Source organism: Scardinius erythrophthalmus (genome assembly GCF_964197995.2).
Source record: "Scardinius erythrophthalmus genome assembly, chromosome: 17".
Taxonomy (NCBI): domain Eukaryota; kingdom Metazoa; phylum Chordata; class Actinopteri; order Cypriniformes; family Leuciscidae; genus Scardinius; species Scardinius erythrophthalmus.
In genome coordinates, this window is record NC_138237.1 from 4,692,065 (window position 1) to 4,715,425 (window position 23,361).

Consider the following 23,361-nt stretch of genomic DNA (forward strand, 5'->3'; position numbering starts at 1 on the left):
TAACCAACAATGACAAATACATTCGTTAGTACAGGATTTATTTATCTTCGTTAACGGAGTTAATAAGTAGCTGTTCAGTAAAACTTTATTTCGATGGTCAACTTTAGACATTCTACCACTAACTAAGAGTAACTTTGCAACTACAAGTCAACTTACTCTACTAACCCGAACCCTAACACTCAAATGAGAAATATGCAATAAATGTGGAGCAGCTCAGATCGGTTCATTTTGAGAATCACGTGAGATATTAAAAGGATTTCTCCTTCCTGCTGGTGTGTGTTTGCCCGCTAAACCAGTTGAAGGATGATCTCGTCCTTCAGGAGACTCAGGTGAGGTTTGTAAGAGCGAGTAAATCTGCAGAGCTTTTCTCAGCTGAGAACATGGTGTTTAGGACCACAGAGACGCACAAACAGCCAGCCATGACTACAACACAGGAAACAGCACGTAATTACGCCGTGTGTGTGTGTGTGTGTGTGTGTGTCTGGGACGCACAAAGACGCACTATTCGCTGCTCAGACTCGCCTCTCCCATCGCCGTGGAAACGCAGCCCGTACAGAGCCCGCTTTGTCATCACACTTTTCCACAACACACACACACACACACACTCATACGGTGTGTTTAGCGGCTCTCCGGCGCCCCCTGGTGCTGCAGATCCACATGAAAGCTTCAGTGTCTGTTCCCGCTGAGCCTCATATCCTTCAGGAACACACAGACGTGATTCTTTCAAACGGTCACGTGATGAGTGACAGTGTAGAGCGCAGAAGCAACTTTAAGCGGGACTCGTTTTATATAGAAACAAAAAAATCATGATTCCTGCACTCTTTATACGCAATTTATTCAGAAACGCTTCGGTCCCATTTACTGGACTATTGTTACATCCATTTAAATAATTAGTATATGCATATAAATTATAGTAAAATATAAATTGTATTATAGTTATAATATAAAATATAATTATAATATTCATTATTTTATAGCATTGTCTCAATCGTTACTTATACTTTATCATTATGAATCGCCTTTTTTTTTTAAACATTTGAATTGTATACATTAATGGCTTAAAAGATCTTATGGAAAATGTGCCAAATTTAATTTGATTCAAAGTTCTAAATTGAAAAACAGCTTCTGTGCGTTTGAAGCATGTTCATATGTTCATAATATCATTATTGCTTTCATGAAAATATGCAAACCTGTAAACCTGTGAAAAAACATGCGAACCAGTGCTGTGTCTATCTGCCAGACAACAGCTGTGTGTGTGTGTGTGTGTGTGTGTGTGTGTGTGTGTGTGTGTGTGTGTGTGTGTGGTGTGTGTGTGTGTGTGTGTGTGTGTGTGTGTGTGTGTGTGTGTGTGTGTGTGTGTGTGTGTGTGTGTGTCTGTTTTTTTTTTTGTGTGTGTGTGTGTGTGTGTGTGTGTGTGTGTGTGTGTGTGTGTGTGTGTGTGTGTGTGTGTGTGTGTGTGTGTGTCTGTGTGTGTGTGTGTGTGTGTGTGTGTGTGTGTGTGTGTGTGTCTGTGTCTGTGTCTGTGTCTGTGTGTGTGTGTGTGTGTGTGTGTGTGTGTGTGTGTGTGTGTGTGTGTGGTGTGTGTGTGTGTGTGTGTGTGTGGTGTGTGTGTGTGTGTGTGCGCTGCAGATTTATGAAGTCATGGGAAAGAAATGCTGAGAGTTTGTCTGGGAAAAACAGTCGCACTGACAGACAGCAGAGATCACGGTCAATGACACACACACACACACACACACACACACACACACACACACACACACACACACACAGATACAGAGACACACACAAACACACACACACACACATACTGTAATAACAGTCAAACAGACATATTTTGACTCATTTACGAATTATTTGTACCATTTTTTTTATTTCATGTTATTTATTTAATCTTATCTTTAATATTTGTAATATTTTTGTTTAATGTAATATTTTTCATTTATATATTTTGTATTTGTATAATTTAGTTTATTTATTAGATTCCGTTTTCTTCATATTGTAAATGTTTTGATAATATATTTCTTGCTGTAGATCTGATGATATCAGTTTGTCTGGTTTGACCCCCGTGACCTCTTCACTGTAACACAGTATTGTGTTTGAGATCCTCCTCATCAGGCCTTCGTCTCACACAGGAAGTTGATTCGCTAACGTGACGGTGAACCGTGATGCGTTTCCTGCGCTGGTTCTCGCTGGCGTTTCTCTTCTGGTTCCAGCTTTTGTCTGGTTTATTTTTAGGACTATAACCCTGTCACTCTATTGTTCGGCCGTTTGATGGATGGATGTTGAATTTGGCCTGTAACTTTGAAATCACACACACACACACACACATACAGAACCCACAAATCACACGATTAAACATGCATCTAAATTGTTTCACAGATTTGAATTAAAATGTATATAAATATAAGAGAGTTTTCATTCTTGCTCTATTTAGTCTTGTTTTCCAGTACAAATATACATTTTCTTAAATCAAGATACATTTACTGGAGAAGCAAGTCGTAAAACTTGAACTTTTGAAAAATACATAAATAAAAAAATGTATCAGATGAGTTTATGCTTAAAATCAGGAAAAATATGAGCTCAGAAAAATAAACTTAATTTAAAGGGAAACGCATATTTTTCCTCATTTTAAGCACAAACGGAAAACAGAACGTTTACAACAGCAAAATACTGAGGAAGAACATCATTTTTCATAACTCTTTCATCACTGCACTATTGTTCAGAATCATCTGAGTCTGAGATGAAGAACGAGATGTTTCCAGACTCTAGTTTGAATCGGTGTGCGTCTGTGTAGAAATAAAGCATCTTAATTCAATAGAGTCACCGGGAAGCAATTTCCTCTCCTGCTTTGAAGGCGCTCCGTGAATTTGTCCTGTTTTTTTGTAGTTCAGAGGAATTTGGTAAAACCAGGTCTGGCGTTCTCGTCTGTAGAGCCTCAGATGTCACGAGATCCTGGACCACCGTAGAAGAACCGCTTTCTTTCCAGAGAAACTCTCTAAAATCAAGAGGGGTTTTTAAAAGGAGGTCATATTTTTAATTAAATCCACATATAACATAAACCAAAGTTTCTTGTGCAAGATTCATATTTTCCACCCATTAAACGGACTGATTTTGCTGCCGTACCTTTAACCCTCTGATGGTCCTTATTTATGTCTACACTCGAGTCCTTTGGGGTCTCTAGAGACCCCAGACAATAACATTTCATTTTGTAACAAGATAATATTTTTTTTTTTTACAAATGTAATTTTATTCTGTTTGTTAATGTTTTTACTCAACATTTGTGCAGTTTTTGGAGAATTTATGATATTTTTTAAATTTCTATAAATAAATAAATAAATAAATATTTAAATAGCCTTTTTACAAGAAAACAGCATTTTATGTAAAATTCACTTTATAAAAGACCCAGATTTATAACTTTCATTCATGGGGATAACATGGATAATTTTAAATGGTTTAATGTAAAATTTTTGCCCATTTTTTGGAAAATGCAGTTTTAAAATAAAAAATAATCATTTTAACCACTAGATGGCTATAGAGCTCCAGTATATGCTATTTGCTATTAGACTACCTGAAAGATATCTTTTCACAAGTTGGATTCAGTTGGATTCATATCTAAATATTATAAAATCACAATTATAACAAAAATAAAATATTTTTGTCAAAGTTTAGCATTTTTTGTACCAAAAAACCCCCCAGTTTTTCAATAATGTTACATTATGATTAGAATCAAACCTGAACAAAATGTTACAAAGAGAAATGTTGGAGTCTTAAGATTTTATCATTTATTTCAATCGTTTATTTTTAATCTAATTCTAGATTCTAGACACACACAATTGTGTGTGTGTGTGTGTGTGTGTGTGTGTGTGTGTGTGTGTGTGTGTGTGTGTGTGTGTGTGTGTGTGTGTGTGTGTGTGTGTGTGTGTGTGTGTGTGTGTGTGTGTGTGTGTGTGTGTGTGTGTGTGTGTCTGAGAGATAAAGAGAGAGAGAGAGAGTGTGTGAGTACACATTGTCGATGTGCCAGTGTCACCACACCACTTTATATTTGTAGTGGTTCCGCATTTTGGATGATTTTATTTGACACATTATAGCCTTACAAATGTTCCTCTGTGTGTGTGTGTGTGTGTGTGTGTGTTTACATTTTCAATGTGTCAGTATCACCAATTTATTTTTGTGGTGGTACTGCATATTGGATGATTTTATTTGACAAATTATAGCCTTACAAATGTTCCTGTGTGTGTATGCGTGTGTGTGTGTGTGTGTGTGTGTGTGTGTGTGTGTGTGTGTGTGTGTGTGTGTGTGTGTGTTTACATTTTCAATGTGTCAGTATCACCAATTTATTTTTGTGGTGGTACTGCATTTTGGATGATTTTATTTGACAAATTATAGCCTTACAAATGTTCCTGTGTGTGTGTGTGTGTGTGTGTGTGTGTGTGTGTGTGTGTGTGTGTGTGTGTGTGTGTGTGTGTGTGTGTGTGTGTGTGTGTGTGCATTTTTCAATGTGTCAGTTTCACCAATTTAGTTTTGCGGTGGTACTGCATTTTGGATGATTTTATTTGACAAATTATAGCCTTACAAATGTTCCTGTGTGTGTGTGTGTGTGTGTGTGTGTGTGTGTGTGTGTGTGTGTGTGTGTGTGTGTGTGTGTGTGTGTGTGTGCATTTTTCAATGTGTCAGTGTCACCAATTTATTTTTGTGGTGGTACTGCATTTTGGATGATTTTATTTGACACATTATAGCCTTACAAATGTTCCTGTGTGTGTGTGTGTGTGTGTGTGTGTGTGTGTGTGTGTGTGTGTGTGTGTGTGTGTGTGTGTGTGTGTGTGTGTGTGTGTGTGTGTGTGTGTGTGTGTGTGTGTGTGTGTGTGTGTGTGTGTGTGTGTGTGTGTGTGTGTGTGTGTGTGTGTGCATTTTTCAATGTGTTAGTGTCACCAATTTATTTTTGTGGTGGTACTGCATTTTGGATGATTTTATTTGACAAATTATAGCATTACAAGTGTGTGTGTGTGTGTGTGTGTGTGTGTGTGTGTGTGTGTGTGTGTGTGTACATTTTTCAATGTGTCAGTGTCACAAATTTATTTTTGTGGTGGTACTAAATTTTGGATGATTTTATTTTACAAATGATAAGAGAACAGTTTTTATAGTCTCAAAAATGTATTCCTCTATATGTGTGTGTGTGTGTGTGTGTGTGCGCTTGTTGTGAGCAAAATAATTCAGCATTGTGGATGCTTTTTGAATTGGTGGAAGTGTGCCACTTTATTTCTGTCATTTCTGTCGATGTGTTCTGCGTTGTTTCTGATTTTGATGACAAATTTTGTCACGCTAACATAAAAACAGATATCATTCCGCTTTATTTTTTTTTTTGTAGATCTAGAAAGTGTTAAGAGCCGTAGAAGGTTTCATACCATTTGGACAAAGGGAACATTTTTTTTAATTTGAGCAAAAGTCATTTGGGGTCCCAAAAGACCCCGCGGACCATCAGAGGGTTAAAGATTTCCATATGTAAATGAGCTCTGCTGTGATTGGCCAGTTCAAACTGTTGCTTATCAGGGTAAATGTGGGCGGTCATATGTTAATGAGTTGTGATGTCATAGTCAGGATGAGTGGTTTTAGCAGTTTAGTTTCCATAAATGTTGTTTTTTGTACAACTTTAAGGTTCTGTATGGAATATTAAAGGGTTCCGTCTGGCGTTTCATATTTAGAACCTTTCATGGGTTCCATCATTTTATGGATTTAGTTAATTAATACCGCACATTTTTCAGATATTTTAGTAATCATCATAAATTAGGTATCATTCGAAAGCTTAAACTCTCAAGATTCATTCCGTGGAAACCGTTTTGAAATTGGACATTGTGTTACTCTAGAAATGGCATTTTAAAACCTTTTAGCGAACTACATTTTTGTGATATCCACTTTAAATTTGGAACATACCTCTTTGATTTTCTGGCAATTTTGGAGTCCAAATTATTTTGTAAAAATTAATAATTGAATTAAATGTTATGAATTAAACATTTCGTAAACAAACTTTATCACTAGAAAAATATTTAAATAACCCATTAAACATTTCTCCTTATGTACAACCTTTTTGGAATAAAGATTTCTTTGAAATTGAGCCAAGAACCCTAGAGTTCTAAACAGAACCTCACGGAACATCATGGAGAACATCAGACTCCTTTATTTCAAAATAAAAGCGCTTTTAAATAACTTTGGAAGGATAAAGTCTGATATGATCATTTAAAGACTTTTAAACTTCTTACGTTAAGTTTTTGTGTTCTGGAGCCAATGTGGCCGATTTTCATATTCTTAACCGTGTGTGTGTGTGTGTGTGTGTGTGTGTGTGTGTGTGTGTGTGTGTGTGTGTGTGTGTGTGTGTGTGTGTGTGTGTGTGCTGCTGTCAGTAGGACGTCTGGTCCTCATCTCTCTCCTTTCTCTCTCACACACACACACACACACACACACACACAAATAAACACCATCAGTCTTCGAAGGTCTCGGTTAACGACTAACCCCCTAATTAACTACAAGACTGAGAAACTGCAGGAACTCCGGGAGAATTAGTTTCCCACAATCACTTTTAAAGGATCGTTCGGCCACAAAAGAACATCCAGTCATTATTTACTCCTAAACATGATCGTGTTTCTCTTAGAACACAAAAGAAAGCACGATAATGACGAATTAAATGATAAAATAGTGCATAAGGATATATGAACCATCATTTTCATTAATTGAAATAAAACTAAAACACAACAAAATATAAACATTAGATTAAAATAGATAAAAAATTCAGAAATCTCCATAGAATTGAATCTCCTTTCATTCCTTCAATCCTTCATTTTGACAATATTTTTTAGTACTTTCTCCTAATTTTTACACATTTTACCCTTTTAAATCTATGATCCAAAAACTCTCGTCCGTTTCCATGTTTAATTTCAAAACGGTTTGCACAACTGTTTACATTTTCGAATTAAACTAATTTATGTTGATTACTAAAATATGAGATGGAGGGGGAGGCAATACAATAAGTGCACAAATAAAAAATAATAAAAAAATATTAGTTGAAAAACCTAAATGAAATTAAAATTTTAAATGTTGCCTTGGCAATAAAAAGCATTAAAACTATTGACTGGAAATAAATGCTAAAACTGAAATAATTTTTTTTTTTTACTAAAACTACTAAAATGAAAAATAAAGCATGAAAACTAAAGTTAAAAAAATAAAGCTAATAACTAAAACTGAGATAACACTGGCTGCGATGCCACCTTTCCATCTTCTTTCGGCGACATTTCGTGATATTTGCATGAAGCCAGCGGGAGACAAAAGCGTCCCAGCGCCACACTGTCATCGGATTAACCGGAATTACAGCGAGAGAGAGAGAGAAACTGCGCAGGTTCTCAGATTGTGTCCTTAAAACAAAAACAGAGCGACTCGAAGAGAAGCAAACTTGTGCCAAATCACAATTCCTGCTGGATGTGTGTATTATCCAGGGAATTAGGGAGCCCACAATTAAGCATATGGGCATTAAGATAATTGTCAGTTGTGTTGGCGAACGTGATGGCAGACAGATGGATCAGACTCAGCCCGCTCCACGCTCGGCACCATGGGACATTACTTTGGATTTTACCTGCCTGAATAAATTCACAGTGTTTTCACCAACAGAGAAAGAAGAAAGATTAGGAGAGAGAGAGAGAGAGAGAGAGAGAGAGAGAGTTTGGCTGTGTTCACATACACTATCTCTGTAGTGTGTGTGTGTGTGTGTTGTGTGTAGCATGAGGATTTTCTGTGTGTATGTTTGGTAAAATATGCCGTATATACTGTACAAAAATCATGCTGTGCGAAACACTCAATCCCACAATGCAACTCAATCCAGTGTGACCCACACACCAGAAGTGACATCAGCGGGGGGTTTTGAAATACACTTTGAATTTGTTTTTATTTAAAAAGTAATTATTTCAAATATTTGTAAAATTATGTTTAAATAATTTGTTTGTATTTTTCTCTTTCTTGACACTTATCTAATTTTTGTATGTATCTTTATTATTATTTTCAATATTTATAAAAAAATAATAATAATTTAAAAAATACATTTTGTATTTATGATAATGGTAATTATAAATAATTGTTTATAAATAATAACGGTAAGTCATATGTAACTAATACATCATTATTTAATGTTTCATTTTATTATTATATTATTTCGTTCATTTCTTGACTCTTAAATATGTTTCAAATATTATTTTAATTATTATTTTGTTTGTATTTGTCTCTTGGCACTAATTTAGGTTTTTTTTTTTCAATGATTATTATTAAAAAAAATTATAATATATTTTTTATTTATGATAATATGATTTATAAATGTATGGTAATGTCATATGTAACTAATAAATTATTATAATTTTTTTTTACTTAATTAAAAAAAATATATATCCCGTCTTGACTATATACATAATAAGAGTTTATATATTTATTTTACATTTTTTTTTAATAAATACTTTAATTCAAAAAATCAAAACCTTCATTCACATTGGAAATGGCACATTGAGTGCATTGCATTATGGGATGTATTATTCTGCACACACACTGCTCGTTTTTGTTCATTATTCAGTTTTCCATGCATGCAGAAAATCAGCATCCTGAGCAGAATATATATATATATACAGAAACACTAAGAGTAAATAAATCCGAAGTGAGAGTGAGGATGTAAAATGGAGGTGTGTGTGTTGTGAAGGTGTACGGCGCCCTCTGTTGGCCGCTCATGAGCGCACTGAACTTTAAGGCCTGTGTGTGCAACGGACTGAATGTTCCAGATGATTTTAGATGCTTTTGAACGAATGCATTTGCATTTTAGATGTTTCGTAACATCTCTCTCTCTCTCTCTCTGTGTGTGTGTGCGTGTTTCCAGGTGGGCCATCGTGAGGACGGTGTGGGTTTGAGGACCGCTCATCCCATCGTGACCAATCAGGGGTCGGTTCCTGTGCCGTCGGCCACTTCCCCCGACCTCAGCCAGCCCGACCCGTACAGGGGTGAGACACACACACACACACACACACACACACACACACACACACACACTCAGGCTGGCACAGTGTGGGCACAGAACGGGCTCAATGCCAACCCTCTCTCTCTCTCTCTCTCTCTCTCTCTCTCCATCTGCCGCCATTTTAGAGCATCTTCACAAACACAGATGCACGTATAGCATATTCCCACGCTCATGGAGAACAGGGAAAAATCTGGGATTTCTTCTATTCCAGGCCTGGAAATGAATATATTCATACTATACACACACACATATATACAGTCAAACCTAAATGTATTCAGACACCTTCAACATTTCTCACATTATCACAGTTTATTCGCTATAGTTTAGAAAACGATAATAAAATATGAGCAGGACTCAGTTGATATTTGACTGGTTTTGTCCATCTTCTGTTAGACTGTCTCACACATGAATTATGTTGAATATCTGTCAGCTGTTAAATTTAACTACACAATTAGATAATACCAGTTTAGCTCAACCAATCACCAAGCAATGCTTCATGTTGTTCAGTCTGTGTGTAAAAAGAGCATTAGCAATTAAAGACAAAACACACTTCAGCAAAACATGATCAGCTCAAAGTGTCCCAATCATTTTTGCTCCCAAATGTTTATATTGGGTATAATGTCACACTTTATTTTGCTCTCCTCACTTACACTAATGAACTATCACACTAGTGAAAAAATATCAAAAATGATATCTGGTGTCTAATTTTTGGTTTGACTGTATATTTTTAGGGTTAGATTAAAATTCTTAATTTAATTAGAGAGTAATTTGGCCCTCAATAGCATCAAATCATCATATCAGAATGATTTCTGAAGGATCATGTGACTGAAAATTCAGCTTTGATCACAGGAATAAATTACACTTTACTATATATTCACATAGAAAACAGCTGATTTACATTGGAATAATATTTCATAATTTTGCTGATTTTACTGTATTTTTGATCACATGAATGCGGCCTTGATGAGCAGAAGAGACTCTGAGTTGGTTTTAAAGCTAAAGCGCTGATTTGCCCGTTTCCCCGCGTCCGCTGGCCGGCCTCCAGCCTAATGTGTGAACAATTATGAGTGCGTTAAACCATGCGCTATATTTCAAATATGAATATGTAAAAGGAAATTGTATATGACCTGGGAAGTGAGGCGTAAAAACTCCAGGCTGGTTTAAAAGCGGAGCACTTACTCTCTCCGAACGGAGATCTTGGCAAACGCTCTCCTCTCTGGAAAACCCAGCCAAACAGTTAATGAGGTGCTGAGTGCTGGAAAATATGAAAAAGAACATTATAAATAATAGGACTGTGGATCACAGATGATTATTTGTGAATGGCATCCAGAAGGAATGAATCACGATGTGGTTTTCATCCCGCCGGAGCTCTTATAGCAACACTACCGTGGTATTTCAGGCATGTACTAGGGTAATAGTCTGTGTTTCTACTACATTAGCATTTTTGTGTACACTGTAAAAAAAATATAGATTTTCATGATTTTTATCTTTTGTCAAATCAACTTAGATAATTAATGTGGTTCAGATAACATAATATTTTGACTTTCTATTTATTAAAGCAATCTCATTCATTGCATTAACTCAATTTAATTTCAAGTAACTCAAAATTTAGGCAACCAGGTAACTTACTTTTTTAAGTTAAACCAACAGTCATTTTTTACAGTGTTCATTTACGAGTAAAGTACTTTTCCTGAAGAAAAATATCATATTTTTGGGAAGTTACTGATTGAAGTAAACTGGTCATTTTGTGTTTTGTGACCATACTACCATGTGATACCATGGTTTTAATTAAATGTATTTATTTGTAGGCATGTACCATGATAATATACCAAACTAATATTACAGTATTCTTTGAGATGCCTCGGGGGAAATATGTAAATATATTGGCACAGTATGTTCAGGTCAGTACCATGGTATATTTTAAAGTAACACAGGATTAATATCACTGTCATGGTACCACCACAGTATTTCTTCATAAGTGTAATATCATATTTCTGGACATACACTATGGTAATGTTATTTATTTATTTATAGGCGTGTACCAAAAAGTAATATTATTGTGTTTTTTATATCTATTATTTTTTAGTAATAATAGTAATAAATCTTTTATTTATTTATTTATTTATTTATAGGCCTGTACCAAAAAAGTTATATTATTGTGTTTTTTAGATCTACTAATACATAATTCTTTGAAATACTGGTTTTACTTTTTTTTTTTTTTTTGGAATAAACTTAAAAAACTAAAATTATTATTTTATTTTATTTTGGCATATACTTTTAACACAATTTGTTTATTATTATTATTTGATGCATATGCCATGAAAAAAAAAATATATATATATATATTTCATCTATACTAATAGTATTTATTTTGGCATAATTGTAATGAATATTTTTCTTTTCTTTTATTTTTTTATTCTATTTTAGCATGATGAATGTTTTATTTTATTTTGGTGTATACTTGTAATGATTTTTTTTTTATTATTGTTCTATTTTGGCATAATGAATATTCTAGTTTATTTTGGCATATGCTTGTAATGAAAAATGTGTATTTTATAATTTGATTTAATTTTATGCATAAACCATGAAAATATTGTGGAGTTTTTGGACATCCGCCAAACTAACACTGCAGTGTTCTTTGAAGCACCCTAGAGTAAATCTCTGAATATAACAGTATATGAATATGGTAATCATTCTTTACCATATTTATGTGTACCATGAAGTACCATGCTTTGGTAGTCTTTTCTGAAGCTGAGGGAGAACTTTCTCTCGTCCTCATAAAGTGCTTTCCATTAGTCGCAGTGTCTTTCCCAGCGATGTCATTTCCTGTAAGCAGCGAAGCGTGAAACCAGCCTGGTTAAACTTCACCAGCCTTAACCAGATCAAACCGGTTCAAACCAGACCAAACCAGATCAAACCAGCCGTGAAGGAGAATAATCGCCTGTCCCGAATCAAGCTTTTGTTTCCTCTTCCTTCTCCTCATATCCAGTCTGACCAGCTGTCTGAAACAACTCTAGAACTCCATTCATCCTCCCACCGCTGCACACACACACACACACACACACACACATTCTGTTGTTCTTTCATGTTCTCTCTGCTGACACTGCTGTATATACAGAATAATTCATGCAGACGTTTAATAATGTCCAGGTGATCTGAATGATAATGTTTGAGGAGGAGATGATGGAGATGTTCCTCACTAACGGTGTGTGTGTGTGTGTGTGTGTGTGTGTGTGTCCAGCTCTCTCGAGTGGTCTTCAGGGTCAGAGCACCTCGTCTGTGAGCTCCGAGATCAAATCTGAAGATGAAGGAGATGAGAATCTTCAGGACAGTAAATCTCTGGGAGCGAAGAGCAAGGAGGAGCTGGACAAGGACCTGAACGCTTTAGAGAGGTCGAGATCTAGGTAAACTGTACCAGAGCTTCGCTTCATTCAAACGCCCGCTGGACTTTGATGAAGTGACGCGTGTTCTGAGAGGCAGCTAAACGCACAGATGACAAACCCAATTCAATTCAATTCGACTCGCATTTATTTCTATAGGGCTTTTCACAATAACATCGTTTCAAAGCAGCTTTACAGAAAATTTTAAATGATTAAAAGTAAAATAAAATAAAATTTAGAAATACAATAAAATGTAAAAAGTAAAGTAAAAATAAAATAGAATTTTAAAAGTGAAATAAAATATAAGTTAAAAATACAATAACATTTTTAAAGTAAAATTAAATAAAAAATGTAATTAAATTTAAAAAGTAAAGTAAAATATAATAGAATTTTAAAAGTAAAATAAAATCAAATAGAATTTTAAAAAGTAAGATAAAATAAAAAAATTAAAAGTAAAATATTTTTTTAAATACAATAAAATTTACAAAGTTAAATAAAAGTTAAAAATACAATAAAATGTTTAAAGTAAAATAAAACAATTTTTTTAAATAAAATAAAATTTAAAAAGTAAAAGAAAACAAATTTAAATATTAAAATGAAATAAAATAAAAGTTTTAAAATACCATAACATTTTGATTGACTGAAATGAAAATGAATAAAAACTATATAGACAAAATTTAAACTTGAATAACAGCAAAATAACTAAAACTTTAACTAAAATTTAAAAATAAAAATATAAAATTACACTGAAAATATAAAACTAAAACTAATTCAACATATGAATTAATATTAAACTATAACATACCACTGACAATATCTAACATTAACAATGAGTAAATATATTTTACAGCATTTATTAACGTTTCTGTATTTAATAATACAGAAGAGTTTTATAATAAACACACATAATTAGCGTCTGCTCATACATTAGTCAGAGCACATGTGCTTCTCTTAATGATCTGTCTTCAGGACTCGCTTGGGTTGTTCAGCATCTCCTCCGGTCTTGAGCCGGGTTTTAGTTGTTTCTCATCTCACATGAGAGTAGGGAACGTCCTGGATCCCAAATTCATCCCAACATTCCCAGACATTTCCAGGATAAACGCCGGACAGGGTTTATAGATTTCCACCTGGAATGACCAATTCGATTCAACTCATTCGATTCAAATTTCAAGAGACGATATTTGTGACTTGATGTGTGATTTCTCTTTCTTATCTTAAGTTTTGTTGGTTTTTGTGTAGAAATCTGTAGCATCTTTTTATAACCTAAAATCAGCATAAAATTGTCCAGGGATGCACTGCTAGAGATAACATGATCTTCTAGCATTCAATCTTGAATTTTATGTTCTTTACTATATCTTCTTATATACTTTATATACTATATATCTAGTATTTTATATACTTTTTGTATCTATTATATCTCTATTATCAAACCATATATTTATAGAGAGAGAGAATTTGATATACCTTTGTATATACTTTTATACCTTTAAATATCTGTAATTGTAGAATTTCCAGAATCTATTTGTAGAATCTATTATAACTTTTTACATACTTTATATATCTAACAAAAAAAATACTTTTTGTATCTATTTTCTTTTTATGCACTTATTATATTCCATTTATCTAGTATTTGATGAATCTATTATACTGTCTCTTTTATATACTTTTTATATATATATAATTATATATACTTACATTTTATATTCCATTTAATTAGTATTTTATATGAATTTTTAATCTATTATTCTGTATCTTTTTATATATAGATAGAATTATATATACTTTTTCTATCTATCTTTTTATATTCTGGATATATTTAGTCTTTTATATACTTTTTAAATCTATTATAACTTTTTACATACTTTATATATCTAAAAAAAAAACCTTTTTGTATCTATTTCCTTTTTATGTACTTTTTATACTCTATTTATCTAGTATTTGATGAATCTATTATACTGTCTCTTTTTATATACTGTATACATCTAGAATTATATATACTTTTTGTATCTATTATATCTTATATACTTGATATATTTAGTATTTTATATACTTTTTCTATAGATAATTTGATATAGTTTTGAAATCTATTCTAACTTCTTTAAGTATTTCCTGCTGATGAAGTGCAGTGTAGGTGTGCTGGACTGAGTGTGTCCCAGAGAGAGATGATACAGTACGAGTACAGTAGTGAGACAGCGCTCTGGTCCGTGTTAAACCCACAGTAACAACGACGACGAGGACCTGACGCCGGAGCAGAAGCTGGAGCGCGAGAAGGAGCGGCGGATGGCTAATAACGCCCGCGAGCGGCTGCGCGTGCGCGACATCAACGAGGCCTTCAAAGAGCTGGGCCGGATGGTGCAACTCCACCTGAAGAGTGACAAACCCCAGACCAAACTCCTGATCCTGCACCAGGCCGTCGCAGTCATCCTCAGCCTCGAGCAGCAGGTCCGAGGTCAGTGCCTTCATTATTGCCATGACAAACACTGAACACTGCACTGAGACAAAAACAACATGCATACTGTATATAACCCAAGCGTTACAAAGGATGAAATACTGATGCATAGGAACCAGAAGAGTTAAAGGGTTCGTTCTGTCAGTAATCACTCTCCCTCATGGTGTTCAACCCCGTAAGACTTTCGCTCATCTTCAGAAAACAAATGAAGATATTTCTGATTAAATCTGAGAGCTGGATCACGCCTCCATAGGCTTCTGTGTGATTGAAACTTGCCGGCCCAGAAAGACAATGTTTAAAATAGTCCAAGTGACTACAGTGACTCAAACTTAAGTTTATCAAGTGACGAGAATACTTTTTGTGTGCAAAAATAACGACTTTATTCAACTCTTCATGTTCTTCTGTGTTCCTCTGAGTGAGTTCACATAGTGTAACAGCGCAGCGCTTCTGGGTCGTACGTCAGAACGGAGGCTCACTATTGGCCGACGCTGGTCATGTGTGCGATGTGTGTGATGCTGGCCAATAGTGAGCCTACGTTCTGACGTACAACCCAGAAGCGCTGCGCTGTTACACTTGGACTATTTTAAACATTGCCTTTACTATCTTTCTGGGCCGACAAGTTTCACTAACAGAGAAGCCTATGGAGGAGTGATCCAGCTCTCAGATTTAAAGGTCCCGTTCTTTGTGATCCCATGTTTCAAACTTTAGTTAGTGTGTAATGTTGCTGTTAGAGTATAAATAATATCTGTAAAATTTATAAAGCTCAAAGTTCAATGCCAAGCAAGATATTTTATTTAACAGAAGTCGACTACAATGAACGGCTCGTTTGGACTACACCCCTCTACTTCCTGCATTAGTGACATCACCAGAACCGTTTCTTGACTAACCTCCGCCCACAGGAATGCTCCCTCAACTCTACTGGCTACTTGCGCACTTCTTATAACTTAGCCTACTGTGTTTACTCAGCTCTTACGGTGATTTTCTGAAGTAAAACTGACGCTTCATCTTTTGTGTGATGTACAATAAACTTTATTAAACTCATCAGTACATGTTTGATCATCATACAGACAGCAGACTTGTAGGCTATTAATAATGGATACATACAAGCAGATGACAAATACGTTATAATAACCGTAATTAAACTACTAAACTATACCTGTTCCATCTCTATACAGCACTCTGACTCTGTAGCCATTATTGTCCGACTCGAAATGAACACCGTTACTGAGAGTTTCTGATATTATCATCATTCCGTGAGATGAATTTTTCCTGACAGACTGAGCACGAGCTCATGAAGCTCCGCCCCCTGTGCCGTCCAGCAGCAGCTCATTTGCATTTAAAGGGGACACACTGAAACAGGTCGTTTTTCTGAGCCCCAAAAAATGTCAATTTAAACATGCTGTAAAAAATGATCTGTTGGGTATTTTGAGCTCAAACTTCACATACACACTCTGGGGACATCAGAGACTTATTTTACATCTTGTGAAAAGGGGCATAATACGGGACCTTTAATCAAAAATATCTTCATTTGTTTTCCGAAGATGAACGAAAGTCTTACGGGTTTGGAACAACATGAGGGAGAGTAATTACTGACAGAACTTTCATTTCTGGGAGAAGTAACCCTGTAAGAGCATGACCCATCCTACAATCAGTGTATATCCTGCAGTTCATTGAATACTGTATCCCACAATGCATTGCTCTCCACTTCACCTTCCATTTCCAGCATGACCAGTGAACCAGAAAGTAATATTAACTATGATTTTTAACATCTCTTTATATTTTTTGTCACTGTTTGCTCGGACTGTGTTTTTCTTTTCCTAAAAATTGGATTATTGCAAATACAATTAATAGAGTAATAATTATTTATAATGATTCATATGTCAAAATAACGTTTAGATTTAATATTATTTTATTTACAATAATGAGAAAAATGTTATATTATTTATATTTAATAAAATAACTATATTTTTTATTATATACACAATTTAATATTATTATTATTATATTTCAAATATGATTAATAATTGTAAATAATATTATGTTTCAATGATACTGTAAATATTAATATATTTATTGTTTTATTAATATTTTATAAATAATAATATTAAGTGTTTCCCCAAATTAAAAAAAAATAATAATAATAATATAGTACCGGTAATTATTTATAATTAATAGTCAAAATTATGTTGAAAAATTATATTTTATTTATAATACTATTAAAAGAAAGCAATTTTATTTTTTATATTTAATAATATAGCTTAGTATTATATATTTAGAATATCATTATAATAATCATTTATATATATATATATGATTTCTTCTACTCTATAAAAAAATATTATCTATATTTAAAATAAACAATTTCATATTGTTTATATTTAATAATATATAAACTATATATATATTAAAATTATTAATATTATATCTTATAATATTAATCATTGTAAGTAATATTATTTTTCAATGATATTAGAAATATTAAAGTCTTTTACACTATAAAAAAATATTTTTTGAAGTTGCAAATTAAACAAATTATTGGAATACGTTTTACAAGAAAATTGCTAAATTTCACGTTAAATTCCATGTGTTACTTGTCGTTTCTTGGTAATTATTTGTGAAATGTACAAGTGAAAAGTGTCTTAAAGTAAATCCTGCACCAAATGTTGCTTGTGTTCGGCCGTAATGACACTTTCGTCCCTCTTGATGGCGGCGTATCCGTGAAACCGTATTTCTCCTCCTGCACACACTGTTAACCGCAGTAAACCATTGCACTCGAGTGACTCTGTGTGTGTGTGTGTGTGTGTGTGTGTGTGTGTGTGTGTGTGTGTGTGTTCTCGTTCCAGAGCGTAATCTCAATCCAAAAGCGGCGTGTCTGAAGAGACGAGAAGAGGAGAAGGGGTCGTCGGACGGTCCTGCGCTCTCATTGGCCGGTTCCCACCACAGCATGGGCGAGGCGTCCAATCCCATGGGACAAATGTAAAGAGCCACACCCCCCCGTAAATGGTCAGAATATTTCACTCTACACTAATCTGCTGTTGTACATGTCCCATGATGTGCCTTTAACCCAAACCAAAACCTCCAATTCGGTTTGAGCAAACAAGCTTTTTCCCTGCAATCACGTGTTTTGTCTCAAACTTTGGCACGATTGAACAGAATTATTGGGCAAAGTGATGCAGAACGTTTGGGTTTCCCCTCATTGGTCTCATGCCACTGTAACTCAACGGACTGGTTTTCTGTTGGTGGCAACAAAAACAAATCCGAATAATAACCTATAAAAGTGTAACAATGGGCGCATTTTAACAACAGATTGGCCGTATGTGTGGGTTATAACATATAGATTTTGCTTTCAAACTATAGACTCAATTTTATTAATTCACAATAGATTCAATTAATAAAGCTAAAGGATGATATTTGTACACAATGCACATTTGAACATTAAAAGGTTCATGTACACAATATCACTGACCATTTCATTCAGATGTTTATGATATGTTTTATTGTTTGTTTGTTTTTTTTATACTGTGAGTGTGTGTACAGTCAGATAACATCTGAAAAGTGCAATGTTCACATGGCATTATGGGTGTGAACAGATTCCAAAGGTTCATGTTCCCCGTGTAAGTGACTGTAATGTGCCGGTAATGAGTTTACAGCGTATAATTAAGGTAGAATTGAAGGTGTGAATTAAACCCAGTTCTTTCATCTGGAATCATTTGCATATTTCATGATAGAATTAAGCAAATATTCTCCGTAGATATTTTTAAAGATCACATTTTTAGAGGCGTGCTGTATGGAAAGTAGAGAGGAAAGATCTGTTTTTTGAGAGTCAAATCAGTATCAGATCATTTATGCAATATGCACTGAAATATACAGATGAAATATGCACTGAAAAATCATTTTCACTCAGATATTGCTAGTACATTTCACATTGCACATGGCAAGTAACTGAATTCAATGTGAAATGTTGAGGTAGATAGACTGAAATAGTGTTTCTGTAAAACGTACAGTAGTGGCCAAAACTGACATCTTCACCCTTCACTCAAATTATTAAATATGTCAAGATTTTGTAAGCATATTTTTTGTAAGCATTTTGTAAACATACTTAGTTGTGCTTGCAGTCGATTGTTTTATTTTTGGTAATAACGCAATGAAACATGACAAATTGTGCTGACAATAATACAAAGAATTTATCAAAATGCAAAAATAAGAGAGAACCAACCAAATATTATTAACTGATAATGTCAGCTTTTTCTTTTTCTGCCTTTTTTTTTTGTCAAATAATTTTGTCAGATAAATACCGTACAAAATTAGTGTTTTGTTCTTCCCTCATATTAAACAAAAATGAAAATAATTCATATTCAATCATTTTAATAATTAATAAAATATTATACAAATATAATAAAATATTTTCCTCATATTTTAATGGTTTAAATGAACTTTTAGGGTCATTAACAATCACTTTAAGCCACTACTGTACTTCATTAACCTTTGTTTTATTTAAATATTCGAGAAATCAACAGAAAAAAAGAACGAAGAAATTATATTTTTATAAAGAATATGAAGCATATTTTTAGGACTATCAACTTGTTTTGCATGACATTATATTATTCTTTAGGGTATATATATATATAATCTTTAAATTGTAGAATCTGTAGTTTGATTTGATGTGTCAGTTTGATCCACTTTTTATATTTGAACCTAAAATCAACACAAATTTATTAGAGATTGCTAGGGATTTTTTAAATAACAGTATTAGGTGTGATATTTACTCATATTGCATTTAAATTTTGCTGAATTTAATATAACAAAATCATCGTGTCCATAAAGTATAATTTTCATTACTGTGTTGCATTAATGAAAATACTTTTATTTATGTTTTTTGCATGACCGTAATTACAGTATTTTTTTCATTACACAATCTATGATTAAATGTGAAAATCTACATCTATGGGAAAAAAAATGAGAAAAATTATGTTAATGCTTTTGCGTTTGTTCTCTCGCAGACGTTTTGCACTGAAATGTTTGCGAGAGAATGTGAAAACATTGAAATACCTCTCATATTTTTTCCATCACCACTTTTTAAGCGTGTTTGCGATACTGTACTATATGAATATGTACTATATGTTAACTTCCCTCTCTCTCTATCAGGTCAAAGCTGCCAGAATTCATCAAAATGATGAGCGATCACTTCCTTTGACAGCGTTATTTCTGCCCCTGAACGTCAGTCAAACAATCAACCAATCAATCAAACTTCCATCTGACCGACCAACTTCTATGTGTTCCTGTTCCTCACGCCATCTGTGCGGATATATATATATATATATATCTACTGTAAATTACGGAAACACGGCAGAGTCACGTGGGATGGCTGTCTATATCTTCCTCCGAGCATTCCCAGTTCAAAAAGAAGACGTTTTTATGCACACACACACACACACACACACACACACACAAGATTTGAAAGGTGCAGACAGACAGACGGAGGATTCTTCAAACATATCATGAAGTTGTACAGACGTTTGGAGGTCGACTCGAGACCAGCCCTCTGATTTCAATGGCAATCCTGTCCACACTGTGGAACTTTTGTAGCTGTGCCTCACGGAACTCCTCGCGGAAGAATAGAACTCTGAAAATTCCGAATCGGAACCTTGGGACGAGAGGGGCTGTCAATCAAACGCACGACGGAATTAGGCTGTAGAATTTCACAAAACCGTTTGCAATAATGTTATTTTACTTCTTCACCCCCCCCCCCCCCCAAAAAAAAAAAAAGCTGGCATGGGACGTCACGCTGCTTTGAAACCAGCAGAAGGTTTAGAGGCCAGAGCGTTCCTTCACCGGACCGTCAGCGAACGCAGCTTTGCTCTTGAAGACCTCGCGGTCACTTTAGAGGTCAGATGCGCTTCATTAGGTCATTTCTCTCTTCGTTCATTCGTTCCTCCTTCTCTCCTCAAGCCCTTCCGGACCCCGAAGATGCAATTTTAACATGACTAAACTTCAACCAATGTGCCTTTTAGAGCTCATATCATCACACAACTGGAGGAGAACATTATCAGAACTTTCTAGGATGCAAGCTTAGGAAAACGTTAGTCATTAGGTCTATGCAGTCAGGTTTTTTGCGGCCTGGGATTTAAAAAAAAAAAAAAAAAAGTAAAAAGGTAAAAAAAGTATTTTTTTGGGATAAACTGTATTTAATGTACTGTATGGCTATATGTAATTAGAAGGTGTGTCCACCCCCTCGTGGCTCCACCCACAGCCCCGCCCACCTGTCACCACGTCGTTATTGAGCATTGTATTATAGATATCAGCTTTTATGAAAACTGGCTTGTTGTTGAGCCGCTGTAGTCCTCAGTACAAATGTGTGGTCGTACGTGTAAAATGGCTTTTCTCTTTTTTTATCTCTCTATTCTTTGTCTGTACTGGTTTCTCTGTCAAAAAAAAAAAAAAAAAAAAAAGATGATCACGAACCCGCGGGCGATCTTTGAGGATCGGCGGTGGTTTTATCAACGGGAGGCACTGAAAGTGGACATAAAGTCTATTAGAAAAATCGCTATATATAAATGTAGAAATATATACAGTATATAAACAAAGGAGAGTCCGACGGAAAGGAGAGTTCACGAGGATTGATGTTTCTTTTTTTCTGGAGACGTCCGAGAGAGACGTGTGACTCTGTTGTGATATTTTTTTCATAAAGTCGGCGCGATCGTAACGGGACTGAAGTGTCGCTCTCGCTAAAGCTGCGGCCGGCAAGGGAAACACGGACATTTGTAAATTGTATGCAACAAATGCAAACTTACCATTATTTTGAAATTGTGTATGTAAAAGTTATATTTTTACATGTAGGCTGTTGTTATTTTGTGTTTAGAAATGCGTTGTATCAGTTTTTTTTCCTTTCTTTTTTTTGGGAAAAAAAAAATTCATTGTGTGTTGAAACGTGTCACATTGAAAATGTAGTGAGAACAAAAGCAAAAAAAAAAAATTTTTTTTTGCTTATATTTCTGGGAACATTTTTCTTTTCTAAAGGTGGGTGGTGGGGGTCGGGAATCAAAGCTATATGATAATTCTCTCATCCTCATTGTCATTTTTTTAATTGAGTATTTTCTGTGTAAATAGAAGTCACGAGCAGGGCTGACGACGTTTGTTTGAAGCGTTCCCTGCCGTTGATCATGTGGCCTGGTCAAGACGTGATTGATTAGCGTTTAACGTGTGTCAACAATCAGACCTTAATTTACGTTATCACTTTTTTGTAAAGAGACTCGTGACACATCGCTGAAAGAATCGACTCGACTCAACTTTGAAATGACGACTCGGATGCCCTCACATTAAAAAAAATACTCGGGCCTGAATTTAAGATCGATGTCTATGAATTGCATATAAAAATCCCATGCATTTGGATGATACCATTTTAACAAACAAACTATGCATATTTGTCTGTCATACATAAATGAAACAAGTCAGATTTCTGTAATAATACCAATAAACTGAATGTGTTTTTAATGCAAAGTAACCATGTTTATATTTTTATCCTCAATAAATCAAATGTTTCAATCTCATACATTTTAACTAACTCAATATCACTTGTTCCACAGCTAGCCATATTTTATGTAGAATTCAGAAACCCTTGTTATTAGCGACATCGGTGGACGTTAAGTGAACTGCAGCCAGTGGCTTCCTGCGCGTGCTCGTAACCGTGGCGTACAAGAGACTGAACGCGATTCATTGGGTGCTTCTCAATTCTTACTTGTACATCCTCGTTTCCTTTCCTCGTGTCTCAGCTCCACTCCTGTAGGATGCGAGGGAAGGACGCAAGGAAAGAAAAGGAGGATGGAGGAATCGAAGGAAAGCTTTTTTATACATTGGAATACTTGATCACTCGCGCGTCACTTCACAGCGTCATCAGCAGCGCACAAAGGATCTGCCCTTATGTTGTATTAGTTTCGTTTATATTTATGAAATTCATAATAATAATAAGAAGAAGAAATATGTGACCCTGGACCACAAAACCAGTCACATGGGTCATTTTTTAAAAATTGAGATGTATACATCATTTGAAAGCTGAATAAATAAGCTTTCCATTGATGTATGGTTTGTAAATCTGGAATCTGAGGGTGCAAAAAAAATCGAAACATTGAGAAAATCTCCTTTAAAGTTGTCCATTTATGTTGGCGATTGTGCAGCATTCACTCACAAAAATAAATGTTTTATATATTTACGGTAGGAAATTTACAAAATATCTTCATGGAACATGATCTCTACTTAATATCCTAATGATTTTTGGCATAAAAGAAAAATCGATAATTGTGATCCATACAATGTATTGTTGGCTATTGCCACAGATATACCCGTGCAACTCGTGACTGGTGACGTGATCCAGGGTCACGTATGTGAGATGTGTGGTTTATATAAACTGGAAAGGTAAAGTATAAATCAAAATTATTGTAACCGATGTGAAGGGGGAGGATAATTTATATGTGCGTCACGTTTAGTCGATAAAACTCTTCCGT

The 23,361-nt window shown here is 34.6% G+C and overlaps 1 protein-coding gene across 1 annotated transcript in view; it reads left to right on the plus strand.

Annotated features, from left to right (window-relative positions):
• tcf4 (transcription factor 4) overlaps positions 1-20,146 on the plus strand; it is a gene marked incomplete at its 5' end in the record, with an annotated part of 189,241 nt that extends 169,095 nt beyond the window's left edge. The window contains 5 exon segments of the mRNA XM_081389990.1: positions 8,897-9,017; positions 12,276-12,426; positions 14,634-14,863; positions 17,707-17,866; positions 20,009-20,146. Of these exon segments, the coding sequence (XP_081246116.1) occupies positions 8,897-9,017; positions 12,276-12,426; positions 14,634-14,863; positions 17,707-17,843 (639 nt within the window). The 3' untranslated portion in view covers positions 17,844-17,866; positions 20,009-20,146.
• Positions 20,147-23,361: the final 3,215 nt, after the last annotated feature.